We start from the raw sequence: 15,000 nt of genomic DNA, 5'->3' as shown, positions 1-15,000 counted from the left end.
ATGTGCCTGTATAAGAGAGAGTGAAAGACAGACTCTGTGTGTGTGTGTGTGTGTGTGTGTGTGTGTGTGTGTGTGTGTGTGTGTGTGAGAGAGAGAGAGTGTATGTGTGTGTGCTTGTGCGTGCGTGTCTGTATGTGCATGTGCATGTGCATGCGTGTCTGTGTGTGTGCGTGCGTGTGTGTTCATCTAAAGAAACCTTGTGCCATGGGTTTATTGCAGTACTGTAGCTGGACATCTGTTGACCAGAGCAGATGGATGGATCAGTCATCTTTGTGGATGTTCAGAAAGTGTACTACCCGTTGCTGTGCATTGTGGGTATTCCAGGTGTGTGACTCCTAATACTCAGCAAAAAGGGAGGGTTTGGGGGAGGGGCAAGAGATTAGATTTTACCTGTGGAAATAGTGGGTGGGGACAAAGTGTTGGCCCCGAACAGTGTGTCTGTATGTGTGTCTTGAGTGTGTGTGTGTGCATGTGAATGTGGGTTTGTGCTGCTGTTTCAATTTCTTGAGCAGCTCAGCTGTGTTGGGGACACCAAGCTGTAGCACATGGCCAGGAACCATTCAGGGTAGCGCCACCTGCTGTAGCCCAACCTGACCGTTTCCTCGCTGCAGTGGGGGTGCATGAGGACTCTACCTGAGCCCATTTAGCTCCCACCCAGGCTCTTACTGTGTGTGTTACGGGACGTTTTCTTTCTCTCCACATCCCCCTCCCAATCAGCCAACCTCTTCACCTTCTACATGATCTGCTTCCGGGCATGCGGCATGTCGCCCTCGGCGCGGGTGTACCTGAGCTTCCTGGCGCTGATGGACACCTGGTACCTGGTGTGGGTGGTGCTACTGGAGCTGAGTCTCACCTTCCTGCAGGTGGAGCACTTCTGGAACGTGCAGCCATGGTGCGGCCTGAGCAGCACCCTGCAGTATGCCAGCTTCTACGGCTCTGCCTGGCTGGTGGCTGCCTTCACCGTGGAGCGCTACCACGTGCTGCGGGCCACGGCCGGCCGAGAGCGCCCTCAGCAGGCCCGCCATGCCCTGTTCACCTGCACCGCCATTGTGCTGCTCTCACACCTGGCCTCCGTCCCCGTGAGCTGGATCAATGAAGTCGTCCAGGTGAGTCTCTCCACCCCACCCCCAGCACTTCCTACACCTGTGTACAGGTGAGTCTCTCTACCCTGCTCACAGTACCTCCTACACATGTACAGGATTATTTATGCTTCTGTACACTTCACATTTACAAACCGATCCATCTTAAAAGAGTAATACTGTTTCAGTTTTAAAGTATTTTGAATTTAATATCTATAACTATAAAAGAAAACACCTAACTTTACTTCTAACACCTTAAATAAACTAAGTATGACAGGTTGGAATTTTGTAAGACAGAAAATAAACTCTCATAAATCAAATTCAACAATTTAAATGTCAGATGCTTGTAAATTTATATCTAATAGTACATTACATACACACTGCAGATGAGCCAACATAATTCCTTCAATTTTTCTGTATAATATGTGGTACATTTCACTGTGTGTATTTAATGCTTAGACTGGCTCTTTTGATTGGGGACTTTTATTTTGCACATGGGGCATTTCTGAAGTGGTTAATGTTAATCTGACAGTAGGTTACTGGTCGGTAGCGGCCCCTGGTGGTGGGGAGGGGAGAAGCAGGACCAATGTTGCACTCCGCATCTTGAATAACGAGAGTGATCTGGCGCAGGTGAACGTGACGCAGGCTGGCCAGGTGGAGACGGTGTCACGGTGTCTGTACCGTGAAGCGCTCTACTCCACCGTGGTTGTCTGGGTAACATCCTTCATCTCCAGCGGCGTCCCCATCCTGCTTGTCCTGCTCTTCAATGCCCTGATCGCGCACCACCTGCTTTGGACGTCCCGCCTCTTCACCAGGGAGGAGCGGCAGACGCTGCAGGCGCATGTAGGCACGCGTGGCTCCGTCCCGCGCACGCTGCTGCTGCTGGCCACAGTCTCAGCCACATTCGTGGTGCTCACCCTGCCGCGCTACATCACCTACTGCATCCTGCGCACCACCTACAACCAGGGGGACTTCAACCGAGACAACTACGCCATCCCCATCAACGTGGTGAGCGATGTGGCCAACATGTTGCACAACCTGAACTCGGCCACCAACTTCCTGTTGTACTGTGTGGTGAGCCAGCGTTTCCGCCAGGAGCTACTGAACACAGTGAGGTGTCGGAGCAGGGCCCGGGAGCTGGGATCGCTCCTCACACACACCACCATGAGGGTCTTCTCTGTGTCCGCATACAAGGATGCTGCTCGGCGAGACCCCGTCACTGTGGTCCTCACCAAACTGAGGCGTCTCAACAGTCTGGCGTGTGTTCCTCCTCTTGTGTCGCCGAGCAACAGCTAACGCCTCTCCAGAACATTCCAGGGTGTGTATTTATAATGGACCGGGTGTTAAGAATTAAACAAATGAATCTGTAGTTTAAGTAGGTGTTTGGAAACTGAACAGATTGTCGTGTTAAGTAGGTGTTTGGAAACTAAAGAGATTGTTGTGTTTGCTGTAGATTTTCTGCTTTTCCTACTTTTGATAAAAGGGGCATGTTGAAATAAAGCTGTGTGTTATTACCATGTAAGTGTTTACATACAGGGGTGTGGTGGTGGTGAAGGTAGTCAGAAGGTTGCTGGTTCAAGCTCCACCACTGCCAAGTTGGCACTGTTGAGACCCTGAGCAAGACCCTTAACCCTCAATTATTCAAGTTGCCCTCAGTCATAATTGTAAGTCGCTTTAGATAAAAGCCAGTGCCATAAATGTAAAACACACAACATATCAGATTATTTTCCACTATCGGACCTGCATTCCTAAACAGACGGCGTGTACGGGACTTTTAGTACGACTTATTCTACGCGAACACTCGTGACAATTGAATGCAACCACGCAAGCGCGAGAGGGTTGCAAAACCCCGGAGAAAAAAGCAGGTTGCGAAACAGAGTCCTGGGGAATCGCGTCGTGCAACAGCACGCAGCACTACAACGACACGCGTAACAGGTCAGGGCGGCACGTTTCACTATTTGCATAAATATTTGCGTCAACTTCCTGAAAGAAGTGAAAACAGGGAAGGCTTCCTGGAGCGCGCGGGGTGCCTCGCGCAGGTCGGAGCACGTACGCGACGCAGGTAAGCCTGGCGGATCTTTGCGGTTTCGACGCGGTTTCACTCGTTAAGTCTGCGCACGAACGGTAAGGACACCCAGCAACGTCGTTTAATGTTTAGGATGCGCCAAAGCTGCGAGGTTGTTCGAATGTGGTCCTCCGAGCGCGTTCGTAAAGGTTTGTCGTGTTTGAATCTGAAACTCCGCGTTACTGCACTGAAAAACGAGGACTTGTCTTGCGGTTGTTGTTGCACCGTCGCTTGAAACGAAAAACAAAACAAAAAAACAAAAACCCATCTCCGCCTGAGTCACGCGCCAGGCGGAGTCGCGAACCTACACGGCTCCTCGAGGCCTCGGAGCAGACGCGACTGCATGACGGATACGTTGGAAAAGCGTATGGTCGGTAAGCTCGTGAATAACGATGTGGCGATATAAGGTTGGAAAGTGGGTTCGACTGGGTTCAACGGGAGTCCTGCGCGAGCCCCGGTCCCGGTCACTACGGGACCCGGTCACTTCCTCCTCCGGTTCCCTCTCCGGCCCCCGTTTATCTGCGAGAATGGATGTAATCTAGTATGCGCGTTACCTGGAGAGAAACACAGTTGTGTAGTTACAGTGCAGTCATTGGAGTTATGTAATTACACATGACTGTATGTGACAAATACTCTTTGATATCTGTTTACATTAAAAAGTAAAACCCAAGTTCCAACCCAACAAACAGGTCAGTCAACCAGAGAAAATTCTTCCTGTAAATGTATTATTTTTTTCTTTTTCGTTTAAGAAATGTCCTGCCCTCACCAAAGTGCACCAGTCGAGATGGACGAGTCAATGACATCATCATCTCTGAACTTGGCGTGGCCGGCGTGTCGGCAGTGCACAACGCACGCTGATGATGTCAGAGGAGACTGGCGCACCCCAGAGGCCACTGTTGACGACGTGGCACAAGTGGAATACTTGAGGGGTGGTCCACTGAGGTCAAAGGGTACTGAGCCTAAAGCCACGCACCCCCCCCAGGGCCCTCTAGCAGGTGGACTGCGCTTGCATCACTTGCACCTCCCTGACCATCACTCTGACCGCTTCAGATGGCGCCCCCTTCAGGACGACATGTGTAAAGACCTATCAGCGATGTTCCCCCAAGACTGGTGTGATGAGCCTGTGTATGTGTGGAACCCCCCCAGCGAGAGTGATGAGAGCCTGGAGCAACCCCTCCCTCTCTGCTCAGATGTGAACGAGCGCATGTGGGGTCGGGCCCCCCTATGGCCCCCGGGGCCTGGCCCCCACCCAGCTGACAGGCACGGTGAGAAAAAACAAGGACACTGCTCACGTGTAACAACTGCAGAGGCGGTTACATGTTTGGGTAGTTCTTTGTGTGTGTGTGTGTGTGTGTGTGTGTGTGTGTGATTTTCAGCTCTCCAGGCAGGACTCATGCAGTGCCCCAGACTGTGTCCATGTCAACACCCTCCTGTACCTCAGACCCACCACCTGCCTAGACAACACACACCAGAATACCAGCAGAACACACAAGCCAGGTAACAAACACACACACACACACACACACACATATTCCGGGAAATACAGAACACATACACTCTTCTATACAAACCAGGAAACACACACACACAGACACACACATTCAAGCATAGGCCAAATAACCAAACACTCATTGTTAAATCTAGCGCAGGTATAGAAGACATAACACACTGAGTCCTGTGTTAAGGCTGCTGTCTGTGATTTAAGAGGGTTTCAACAGTTCTCTGGTTCACCCACCTTGTACACTGTGGGGATTATACACTCACAATAAGATACATTATACCACTTTTATAGTCAATAAGGTGTTTATTAATCTTCATATATTCATACAACTTTGATTTAAGTGACTAATGAAATATTAACTAATTAATTGAGTGTAACCTGTATGGGACTCTACAGGCAATCACCCCCTAACCCAGTAGTTCACATGGCGATGCCTCAGGTTACAGTGCCACCATGCCAACCCCCTGTGAGGGAGCTCATGTCAAAGATATGTCTCCCCCCAACGCAGCCAATCAGCACAAGCCACGGTCATATCCAGGAAATGAAACGGACCATCAGTCTCCCGGATGACTGCCGTGAGTGACACTTTACCTGCTCTGTCTGCCCCCCACTTTACCTCCCCCCTGCCTGCTTTACCTGCTCCCTTGCCTGCGTTATCTGCCCCATACCTTCGTTAGTGACCACTAACGATGTGAATCACTTAAGTGTCCACGTGTGTACTTTCACACACAGCTGAGATGTTCTGTACTTATAGGCACAGTTTTCATCACCTACTCGGTGGACCTAGCTCAGGAGATGATCCCATTCGTGAAGTTTCTGATCACCAATGGCTTCAGGCCTGCTGTGAGTACCTGTGTCATCATGTGGTCACCTGCCTCTGTCTCTGCTGTTTAACAGACTCTCCTGTTGATCAATATTTTTGTTGATCGATATTTTTACAGATTGATATTTTTGATCATGCAGTCCAGCAGATGGACATGAACAGATGGATGGACAGCTACTTAAAAAACGTAAGAGTTATTAGAGTGTCTAGTTTGTGTTCCTCGTCAGACATCCTAGTTTGAGTTCCTCATCAGATGTTCTAGTTGTGTTCGTCAACAGATGTTCTATTTGTGTTCATCAGATGTTCTAGTTTGAGTTCCTCATCAGATGTTCTAGTTGTGTTCCTCATCAGACCTTCTAGTCTCAGTAAGTGATTGCGTCTGTTTCATCCTGCAGAAGTCAGTACTGATCATTGTGGCTATCAGTCCAAAGTACAAATTCGACGTGGAAGGAGATGGTTCGGACCAACACGGCCTGCACACAAAGTACATCCACACTCAGGTGAGCATTTGGATGGAGCTCTTGTTATGCTAGGTGTGAACTTGTGAGCGTGTGGGCGAAGCTCTCACTATATGAGGCAGGAACTCAGGTGAGAATATGGGCGGAGCACCTTCTGAAACTTAGGTGCATGGTGTCAGGTTCAATTACTTTGGCCATCTGAGATCAGGACTCAGTACCCTGACACAATCGGGTGTGTCATTCCGATGTGCTGGTGGCTACAGGTGGTACTAGGTCAGGAGGGTTTGGCATGGGGGCAAGAACTTGCTGGTAGTACAGTAAGTGTCAGGACACAGAACACAGCAACTCTGACCTGTCCTGTCAGGACACTCTTTTGTGATTGCTTATGGGAATGATGTTTGTTTGTAGATCCAGAATGAGTTTATCCAGCAGCGCTGTCTGAATTTCCGACTCATCCCGGTGATGTTCCCAAATGCTAATCAGGTGGGTGTGGCCTCTTTGCAGTATCATGACAAGGTTTTTTACAGCTAAAGTACAGATCAACAAAACCTTCATACAGCATCACTGATGATAAAGCCTCTCTACCTCTTCTCCTTCTGTCATTCTATAATTTGCCCCCCAGACTCATGTCCCTATGTGGCTACAGAGTACCCGTTTGTTTCGCTGGCCTCAGGACGCTCAGGATCTCCTGCTGAGATTACTGAGAGAGGAGAGATACATCCCCCCGCCACTGGGCAAAGAGCTGACCCTCATCATCAAACCCCTGTAAAACACACACATACATTACTGAGAGAGGAGAGATACAGCCCCCCGCTACTGGGCAAAGAGCTGACCCTCATCATCAAACCCCTAGAGAACACACACACACACACACACATTACTGAGAGAGGAGAGATACATCCTCTTGCCGCTGTGCAAAGAGCTGACCCTCATCATCAAACCCCTGTAGATCTCTCACACACACACACACACACTCAGTACCATGAACAGATGACAGGAAATTACTTATAATCCAGTTTAGGTTTTTACACAGTGGGGCCATTCTCTGAGAAGCAGTCAGCTCTTTATGCTCAGAGTAGCACCAGCCATACAGCACACCTCACAGTGTTTACTATACACTTCATAAACACCTCACGGTGTTTACTACACACTGTGTTAATGCTTTATAAACACCTCAGTGTTTACTACACACTTCATTAACACCTTGCGATGTTCCCTACACACTGTTGATGCTTCATTAACAACTCACGGTGTTTACTACACACTGTGGTAATGCTTCATAAACACTTCTTGGTGTCTACTACACACTGATAATGATTTACAAACACCTCACAGTGTTTACTACACACTGCATTAATGCCTTATAATTACAATGTCTACTACACACTTAATGCTTCATAAACACCTCTTGGTGTTTACTACATGCTGTGTTAATGCTTTATAAACAACTCACTGTGTTTACTACACACTTCATAAACACCTCACAGTGTCTTCTACACAATTCATGCTTCATGAACACCTCACTGTTCACTACACACAACATTAATACTTCATAAACACTTCACTGTGTCTACTACACACTGTGTTAATGCTTCATAAACACCTCACAGTGTCTACTACACACTGTGTTAATGCTTTATAAACTCCTCTGGTTAGTGTCTACTACACAGTGTGTTACAGGTTTAGAAATTCTACATGGTGTATAATAAATGTTGTATTAATGCTTTATATACACAGCATGTAAACACTCACATATGGTACCAAAGTCACACAAGTTGTTTATAGTTGTGCATTATAAATAAATCATATTAAAATTGTATAGCATGCCACGTTAATATAAAACTACTCTTTGATTGGTGTGCATGACCAAGGAGTTTTCACGACCCTGACATGAAAGGACATGTGTTAATACTCCTCATGGCCACAGGAGGGCAGTTTATGTGCGTTTATTGTTGGTCTTGATCATTAGCTTGCTGAAATCAGGACCCACTTGGGTTTTATCTTTGCTGTCTTTTGTTTTCTTGTTTCTTTCTATTTCTTGTTTCACAAAGGAAATCCGAATCTGTACATATACAACCGCCACAAACAAAACTACCTTTCTATTTTTATCTGTCTGGAAAACGCCTTTAAAATAACTGAAATTTGGAAAAATCTTTGAAATTACATACAAAAAAAGTATTAGCGCATCATTGATCTGGACAGTGTTATGGTGATGTTTTGCCGTTATGGTGAGCGGGCTGATGGACCTCACTGATGATGAGGGTCAGCTCTTTGTGTGTGTGTGTGTGTGTGTGTGTGTGGGCGGAGGGGGGGGTCCTCGAGTCTCTGCTAACGGGTGTTGTCCCAGGTGTTGTCTGGGTGATTTAACGCTCTCGGGAAGGCCTGTCAAACTGGCATTTATCAAACCACAAACCCCGGATACAGAGAGCATACCCAGGCACCACTCCCATGATTCATTACACCGCATCCATGTGGCAAAGGCCCCTATGTGTTCTGAGCTTTAAATCACTGGGTGAAAACCAACCTCGACAGGAATGTCACTGCAATGCTCTGCTGCTCTGGTGCAGGTAAACTGGAGTAGGTATTTGTGCAGAATTCACATGATCAGAGTAGCCAAACTAAGGTCCAACAGAACTGGACCTGCTGGACTTCAGACGGTTCCTGTAGGCTGGTGCTCTTCCTGTCACTTTGACCCTGGATATCGTCTGGAGAAACGGTATCAAAGCAGCACTGTCCAGATCAGTAGAACTCCCACTGCAGTAGAAGGGGCTCCTAGACAGGAACACCCATTCTGTGTGCGTGGTGGTGTCAGGGGGGCAGGAAGGTGTGTAAATTACGACTTAAAACGGAACTGGTTCTTTGTTTTATTTACTTATTTTTATCACTGAATAATTAATCACATTCAATAGGACCAGGGCCCCTGGGGGGGGGGGGGGGTGGGGGGTGTCTTGCACGTCCCATGAAACTACAACCCTACCTAAAAAGGCTTGTGGACAAGTCCAACCACAAACCTAACATAGATCACAACATATCCCTCAATACCGCCAAACGAAGCGTGTTCTCTCATCCTAAATTCTACCTTCACTAGAACGAAAGCGGAAAAACGACGAATTGAATAGTGATATTATACGTTTATGCATCGACGCTTTATTTCAAAATGAAAACCCTGCTGTGAATGGCCACTAGGAGGCGTCGGGCGACGTACTAACCCTCCATAGCCGTCCAGGAATCGCTACACCCTGCTTTGGCAAATCATCAAACACTTGGCGTGTCTTTAACCCAATCGTGTGCAAAAAAAAAAAAGTAAATACTTCCTCTCCCTCCTCATTGGCCAACGTGCCTGTCATTCAGCAATGACACTTCCCGTGTCTTGGTTATGATTATTTTGGTTAATTTGACATTTTTCCTTTTAGATCGATTGACTGGGTTCGTGCATGCTGTCTATAGCCTAGTGCGTTCATTGGCCTGGGTTAGTGCATGCTGTCTATAGCCTAGTGCGTTCATTGGCCTGGGTTAGTGCATGCTGTCTAGTGCTAAGGGGCCACTGTCCTGTTCACACTCGTCCAGCCGCTTCATGAATGGATCTGAGCTCCAACAACATGTCCCTCCTCACCAAAAACAGCATGAAATAGTGGGTTGTCTTTGGGCACCCGTGTCAACGCAGACAGCGGGAAGGGTGTACGGGGGCTGTTGGGGCTGTTAGGGGCTGGGGTGGCGTTGATTAGGGCAGAGGGGCAGTACTGTGATCGTATTACACAGGCGGGGAGGGACGTACCGCTCGGCTGATGGCACTCAGACACGCAGAAGACGGAGCACCGACACGCGCTGGACTAGCTACGAGCACGGGGAGGATCCGGAGCTGCGCGGACACACCGACACCGAGAGGCGCGCGGGCCACGTTTGTGCAGAAGAGCTCGCGAGGCGCTCGCGGAAAGAGCAGTCGCCTCAGAGCGCTCGGCGTAGCTGCCCGGCTAACGGGCTAACGGGCTAACGGGCCAACCGAGCCGGCCACCGCGGCCCAAATCCGACACGCTTCACTGCTGGAGGAAAGACGTCGTCGTTTCGTTTACGGAATGAGTCGTGATACCAAAAAAAGCCGTAATTTGTAGACATAATCGCAGCGGGTGCGAGTGGAAAGCGCTGTCAGTCAGCTACGCTAGCTAGGCTAACCTGGCTAGCGCCGTTTTCTGTTTATTCGGCCCGATGTCTCGACGTCCTTTCCCTGCCGGAGACACACGGATGTCCTCTTTACTTCACTAAACCTGCTGGAGAAACGAATGTCCTCTTTATTCAACTAAACCTGCCAGCGACCTTCGTCTGGACATCAAAGCCAGCGCCCCCCGTCCATTAAGCTGCGCGCGCCGGCTGTGCGCGAGCTTCCCCGTTAGACCGGGCTGCAGACGTCCCGTCCCGTGAACATGTTCGCGGTGCGCGTCGTGTCCGCGGACTACTACATGGCGAGTCCCCTCGCGGACCTGGACGCGCGGTACTCCGACTTCAGACAGAGCGACGTGACCCGTGTGCCCGTCGTTCGGATCTTCGGGGCGACGCCAGCAGGTACGTGCGCCCGTTAACGGCGTCTCAGATCCCCGTTCACCGGGACACGGCCTTCTGTCCACCGCGCGGTGAGCAGCGCCGTTACTAGGTTTTGAGAGCGGCTGCCCTCTCCCGTGACACGGTAACAGACCGGCTCGTGCCAACGATCAGAGGGTCCGGAGCTGTAATTCGGTTGCCCGCGTGCAACAGTCGGCGTTTATGCAAGACCGCGAACCGCAAAATCAACAGTGATTCTCTAATTTTAATACGTGAGTGTGTGTGTGTGTGTGTGTGTGTGTGTGGCGACGCGTTTCTGTGTTAACCGGTGTGGTCAGTACCACGCGCCATGTTGTGAATGTCGGGGGGGGGGATCTGACCGCCATGTGGTCATGTGTTTACCATTTAGAGAGATTTGACCGCCGGGCCACGCACAGCCAGAGTGTGTCCGAGATTACGCGTTTATTGTAGCGTTTGTGGTAGGGCCAGGTCGGAGTGCGTCCGAGATTACGTGTTTATTGTAGTGTTTGTGGTAGGGCCAGGTCGGAGTGCATACGAGATTACGCGTTTATTGTAGCGTTTGAAACCTTGGTGTTGCCTTTCAGTGATCTGTTTCTGGATGTAACAGTCATTTCCTGGCTGCAGAAGCACAAATACACCAGTCCAGACAGGCGGTGTTCATGTTGGCAGTAATGTTGCAGTGTGCTGATGTCAATTTCGTCTAAAACTGAAACCTCCCTGAGAAAACCCAACTCCTGCCAGTGTGGCAGCAGCAGGTCTGGTGCAGGCCGCGTTCACTCTGCTAAAACAAAACGGAATGTGGGGAACACAGACTATGTGGGGAACTGGCGACACCGCTGGGATTATCAGAGCATCATTGGGGGTCGTGGTACTCTGCTTGACTAGCGGGACGTGGAGTGGGACGGCGGTATAAAACCAGCCCCATGTTACTGAACCTCAGAGCAGTACAGCAGTACACTCATTTGTTTACGCTGATGCAGCAGAGTGAGGTCATGATGTGATGTGATGATGTCACCATGCGATTCGTGTGGAAAAACAATCCCTCCACACTCAAACACTCAGTCTGCCCCTCTGTCTGTCTGTCTCTGTCCCTCTGTGTCTCTGTCTCTCTGTCTTCAGCCTTTGTGGCTGTGTTTATATGTAGCTGTTGTTGTTTGACCTTACAGCCCCTCTAAGTTCAAAGGTGACTGCTGACTCTGGTGTTAGGACTATAAGGAACACATCAGTGAAGGTGTCTGATATTCATTGCCTTTAAGAACAGTGTGGTCAAACTGTAGCCTGCCAGCACACACCCCTTTGGCCAGGACACACTTGGGCCGCGTAAAGGTCCACTTTTTATAAGGAGTAGACTGACATCTTCATTACAAGTCAGAGCCTACAGTGAGTATGGGCCATGATCAGTCAATGACACGACCCTTAGTTGTGTCAGCGCCCCTAACTTAGTGTGCTAACCCTAGCGTAGCATGCTGCCTTCACCCTTTCAGACGCTGACAGAATCTCAGCCAACATTTAGGTCAGACAGCTGGTTTCTAAATCCTTAAATGAACTGTGTGCATGTTTGCGTGTGTAGCAGAGACTGGGTTTCATTGGATCCTTTTATTCTTTTTGAATCTGCCTGAGAGCAGAATGGCCTTTACATGTGGGAAACGTTAAAAACTGTAAATGCACAAATACACCAGTTCTGTATGTCTGTCTGTCTGTCTGTCTGTGTCTCCCTTGCTGTGTTTCCCCCTCTCTGTCTCTGTCTGTTTGTCTTTTTAAGATGTTTCTCTTCAATATAAGGTTTTGTATAATGAATATTTACACACTGCCCATTTACAGAGTATGTTAGACATTAACATACTCATATGTACACACACACACACACACACACACCGCTTTCTACATGGACTGTAGCCAACATATAAGCCTCCTGGAGGGCAGTGCTGTCTGTGTTTCTCCTGGAGGGCAGTGGTGTGTGTGTGTGTGTGTGTGTGTGTTTCTCCTGGAGGGCAGTGGGGGGTGTGTGTGTATGTGTCTCCTGGAGGGCAGTGGGGTGTGTGTGTGGGGCCCCTGGAGGGCAGTGGTGTCTGTGTGGCCCCTGGAGGGCAGTGGTTTCTGTGTGTGCGTCTGTGTGGCCCCTGGAGGGCAGTGGTTTCTGTGTGTGCGTCTGTGTGGCCCCTGGAGGGCAGTAGTGTCTGTGTGTGCGTCTGTGTGACCCCTGGAGGGCAGTGGTGTGTGTGTGTGTGTGTGTGACTCCTGGAGGGCGGTGGTGTGTGTGTGTGACTCCTGGAGGGCAGTGGTGTGTGTGTTTGACTCCTGGAGGGCAGTGGTGTGTGTGTGTGACTCCTGGAGGGCAGTGGTGTGTGTGTGTGACTCCTGGAGGGCAGTGGTCTGTGTGTGTGTGGGGGGGTGTCTGTGTGACTCCTGGAGGGCAGTGGTCTGTGTGTGGGGGGGGGGGTGTCTGTGTGACTCCTGGAGGGCAGTGGTCTGTGTGTGGGGGGGGGGTGTCTGTGTGACTCCTGGAGGGCAGTGGTCTGTGTGTGTGACTCCTGGAGGGCAGTGGTGTGTGTGTTTGACTCCTGGAGGGCAGTGGTGTGTGTGTGTGACTCCTGGAGGGCAGTGGTGTGTGTGACTCCTGGAGGGCAGTGGTGTGTGTGGGGGGGGTGTCTGTGTGACTCCTGGAGGGCAGTGGTCTGTGTGTGTGACTCCTGGAGGGCAGTGGTCTGTGTGTGTGGGGGGGGGTGTCTGTGTGACTCCTGGAGGGCAGTGGTCTGTGTGTGTGGGGGGGGTGTCTGTGTGACTCCTGGAGGGCAGTGGTCTGTGTGTGTGGGGGGGGTGTCTGTGTGACTCCTGGAGGGCAGTGGTCTGTGTGTGTGGGGGGTGGGGGGGTTGTGGGGGGGGTGGTCTGGGTGTGGGGGGGGTGTCTGTGTGACTCCTGGAGGGGGGTGGTCTGTGTGTGGGGGGGGGGGGTCTGTGTGACTCCTGGAGGGCAGTGGTGTGTGTGTGGGGGGGTGTCTGTGTGACTCCTGGAGGGCAGTGGAGTGTGTGTGTGTCTGTGTGACTCCTGGAGGGCAGTGTGTGTGTGTGTTTGTGTCTGTGTGACTCCTGGAGGGCAGTGGTGTGTGTGTGTGACTCCTGGAGGGCAGTGGTGTGTGTGTGGGGGGTGTGGAGGGCAGTGTGTGTGTGTGTGTGACTCCTGGAGGGCAGTGGTGTGTGTGGTGGGGGGGGGTGACTCCTGGAGGGCAGTGGTCTGTGTGTGTGGGGGGGGTGTCTGTGTGACTCCTGGAGGGCAGTGGTCTGTGTGTGGGGGGGGGGTGTCTGTGTGACTCCTGGAGGGCAGTGGTCTGTGTGTGGGGGGGGGGTGTCTGTGTGACTCTGGAGGGCAGTGGTCTGTGTGTGGGGGGGGGGGTGTCTGTGTGACTCCTGGAGGGCAGTGGTCTGTGTGTGGGGGGGGGGGTCTGTGTGACTCCTGGAGGGCAGTGGTCTGTGTGTGGGGGGGGGGGGTGTCTGTGTGACTCCTGGAGGGCAGTGGTCTGTGTGTGTGGGGGGGGGTGTCTGTGTGACTCTGGAGGGCAGTGGTCTGTGTGTGTGGGGGGGGGTGTCTGTGTGACTCCTGGAGGGCAGTGGTCTGTGCGTGTGACTCCTGGAGGGCAGTGGTCTGTGTGTGTGACTCCTGGAGGGCAGTGGTGTGTGTGTGTGTGTGTGTGACTCCTGGAGGGCAGTGGTGTGTGTGTGTGTGTGTGTGACTCCTGGAGGGCAGTGGTGTGTGTGTTTGACTCCTGGAGGGCAGTGGTGTGTGTGTGTGGGGGGGGTGACTCCTGGAGGGCAGTGGTCTGTGTGTTTGGGGGGGTGACTCCTGGAGGGCAGTGGTCTGTGTGTGTGTGGGGGGGGTGACTCCTGGAGGGCAGTGGTCTGTGTGTGTGTGGGGGGGGGTGACTCCTGGAGGGCAGTGGTCTGTGTGTGTGGGGGGGGTGACTCCTGGAGGGCAGTGGTCTGTGTGTGTGGGGGTGTGACTCCTGGAGGGCAGTGGTCTGTGTGTGTGTGGGGGGGGTGACTCCTGGAGGGCAGTGGTCTGTGTGTGTGTGGGGGGGGTGACTCCTGGAGGGCAGTGGTCTGTGTGTGTGTGGGGGGGGGTGACTCCTGGAGGGCAGTGGTCTGTGTGTGTGTGGGGGGGGTGACTCCTGGAGGGCAGTGGTCTGTGTGTGTGTGGGGGGGGGGGTGACTCCTGGAGGGCAGTGGTCTGTGTGTGTGGGGGGGGGGTGTCTGTGTGACTCCTGGAGGGCAGTGGTCTGTGTGTGTGGGGGGGGGTGTCTGTGTGACTCCTGGAGGGCAGTGGTCTGTGTGTGTGGGGGGTGTCTGTGTGACTCCTGGAGGGCAGTGGTTTGTGTGTGGGGGGGGGGTGTCTGTGTGACTCCTGGAGGGCAGTGGTCTGTGTGTGTGGGGGGGTGTCTGTGTGACTCCTGGAGGGCAGTGGTCTGTGTGTGTGGGGGGGATGTCTGTGTGACTCCTGGAGGGCAGTGGTTCTGTGTGTGGGGGGG

The 15,000-nt window shown here is 51.5% G+C and overlaps 3 protein-coding genes across 7 annotated transcripts in view; all 3 read left to right on the top strand.

Annotated features, from left to right (window-relative positions):
• The window catches only part of LOC113586230 (probable G-protein coupled receptor 139), a 3,157-nt gene extending 563 nt beyond the window's left edge, over window positions 1-2,594 (top strand). The window contains exons 2-4 of the mRNA XM_027024230.2: window positions 220-324; window positions 718-1,106; window positions 1,710-2,594. Coding sequence (XP_026880031.2) covers window positions 252-324; window positions 718-1,106; window positions 1,710-2,375 — 1,128 coding nt within the window. The 5' untranslated portion in view covers window positions 220-251 and the 3' untranslated portion in view covers window positions 2,376-2,594. The remainder of the gene's footprint in view (window positions 1-219; window positions 325-717; window positions 1,107-1,709) is intronic.
• Window positions 2,595-2,916: 322 nt separating this feature from the next.
• Window positions 2,917-7,755, top strand: traf3ip2a (TRAF3 interacting protein 2a). 5 transcript variants are annotated; one of them, XM_027024228.2, is made up of 9 exons: window positions 2,917-3,014; window positions 3,894-4,409; window positions 4,521-4,641; window positions 5,042-5,220; window positions 5,400-5,488; window positions 5,587-5,655; window positions 5,864-5,968; window positions 6,335-6,409; window positions 6,549-7,755. In XM_027024228.2, the coding sequence occupies exons 2-9, from the start codon at window positions 3,896-3,898 to the stop codon at window positions 6,693-6,695; spliced, it is 1,299 nt and encodes a 432-aa protein (XP_026880029.2). In that variant the 5' UTR covers window positions 2,917-3,014; window positions 3,894-3,895; the 3' UTR covers window positions 6,696-7,755. The 5 variants fall into 5 exon arrangements, with proteins under 5 accessions (XP_026880029.2, XP_026880028.2, XP_026880027.2 ...); XM_027024227.2 differs by having other exon boundaries at window positions 2,929-3,141; XM_027024226.2 differs by having other exon boundaries at window positions 2,929-3,203.
• Window positions 7,756-9,698: 1,943 nt separating this feature from the next.
• rev3l (REV3 like, DNA directed polymerase zeta catalytic subunit) overlaps window positions 9,699-15,000 on the top strand; it is a 28,254-nt gene continuing 22,952 nt past the window's right edge. Inside the window, exon 1 of the mRNA XM_035528984.1 lies at window positions 9,699-10,483. Within this exon, the coding sequence (XP_035384877.1) occupies window positions 10,345-10,483 (139 nt within the window). The 5' untranslated portion in view covers window positions 9,699-10,344. The remainder of the gene's footprint in view (window positions 10,484-15,000) is intronic.

The sequence above is a fragment of the Electrophorus electricus genome, chromosome 8 (assembly GCF_013358815.1).
Source record: "Electrophorus electricus isolate fEleEle1 chromosome 8, fEleEle1.pri, whole genome shotgun sequence".
Taxonomy (NCBI): Eukaryota; Metazoa; Chordata; class Actinopteri; order Gymnotiformes; family Gymnotidae; genus Electrophorus; species Electrophorus electricus.
The sequence above is the reverse complement of the archived record's forward strand: the minus strand, read 5'-3'. Positions and strand labels throughout refer to the sequence as shown.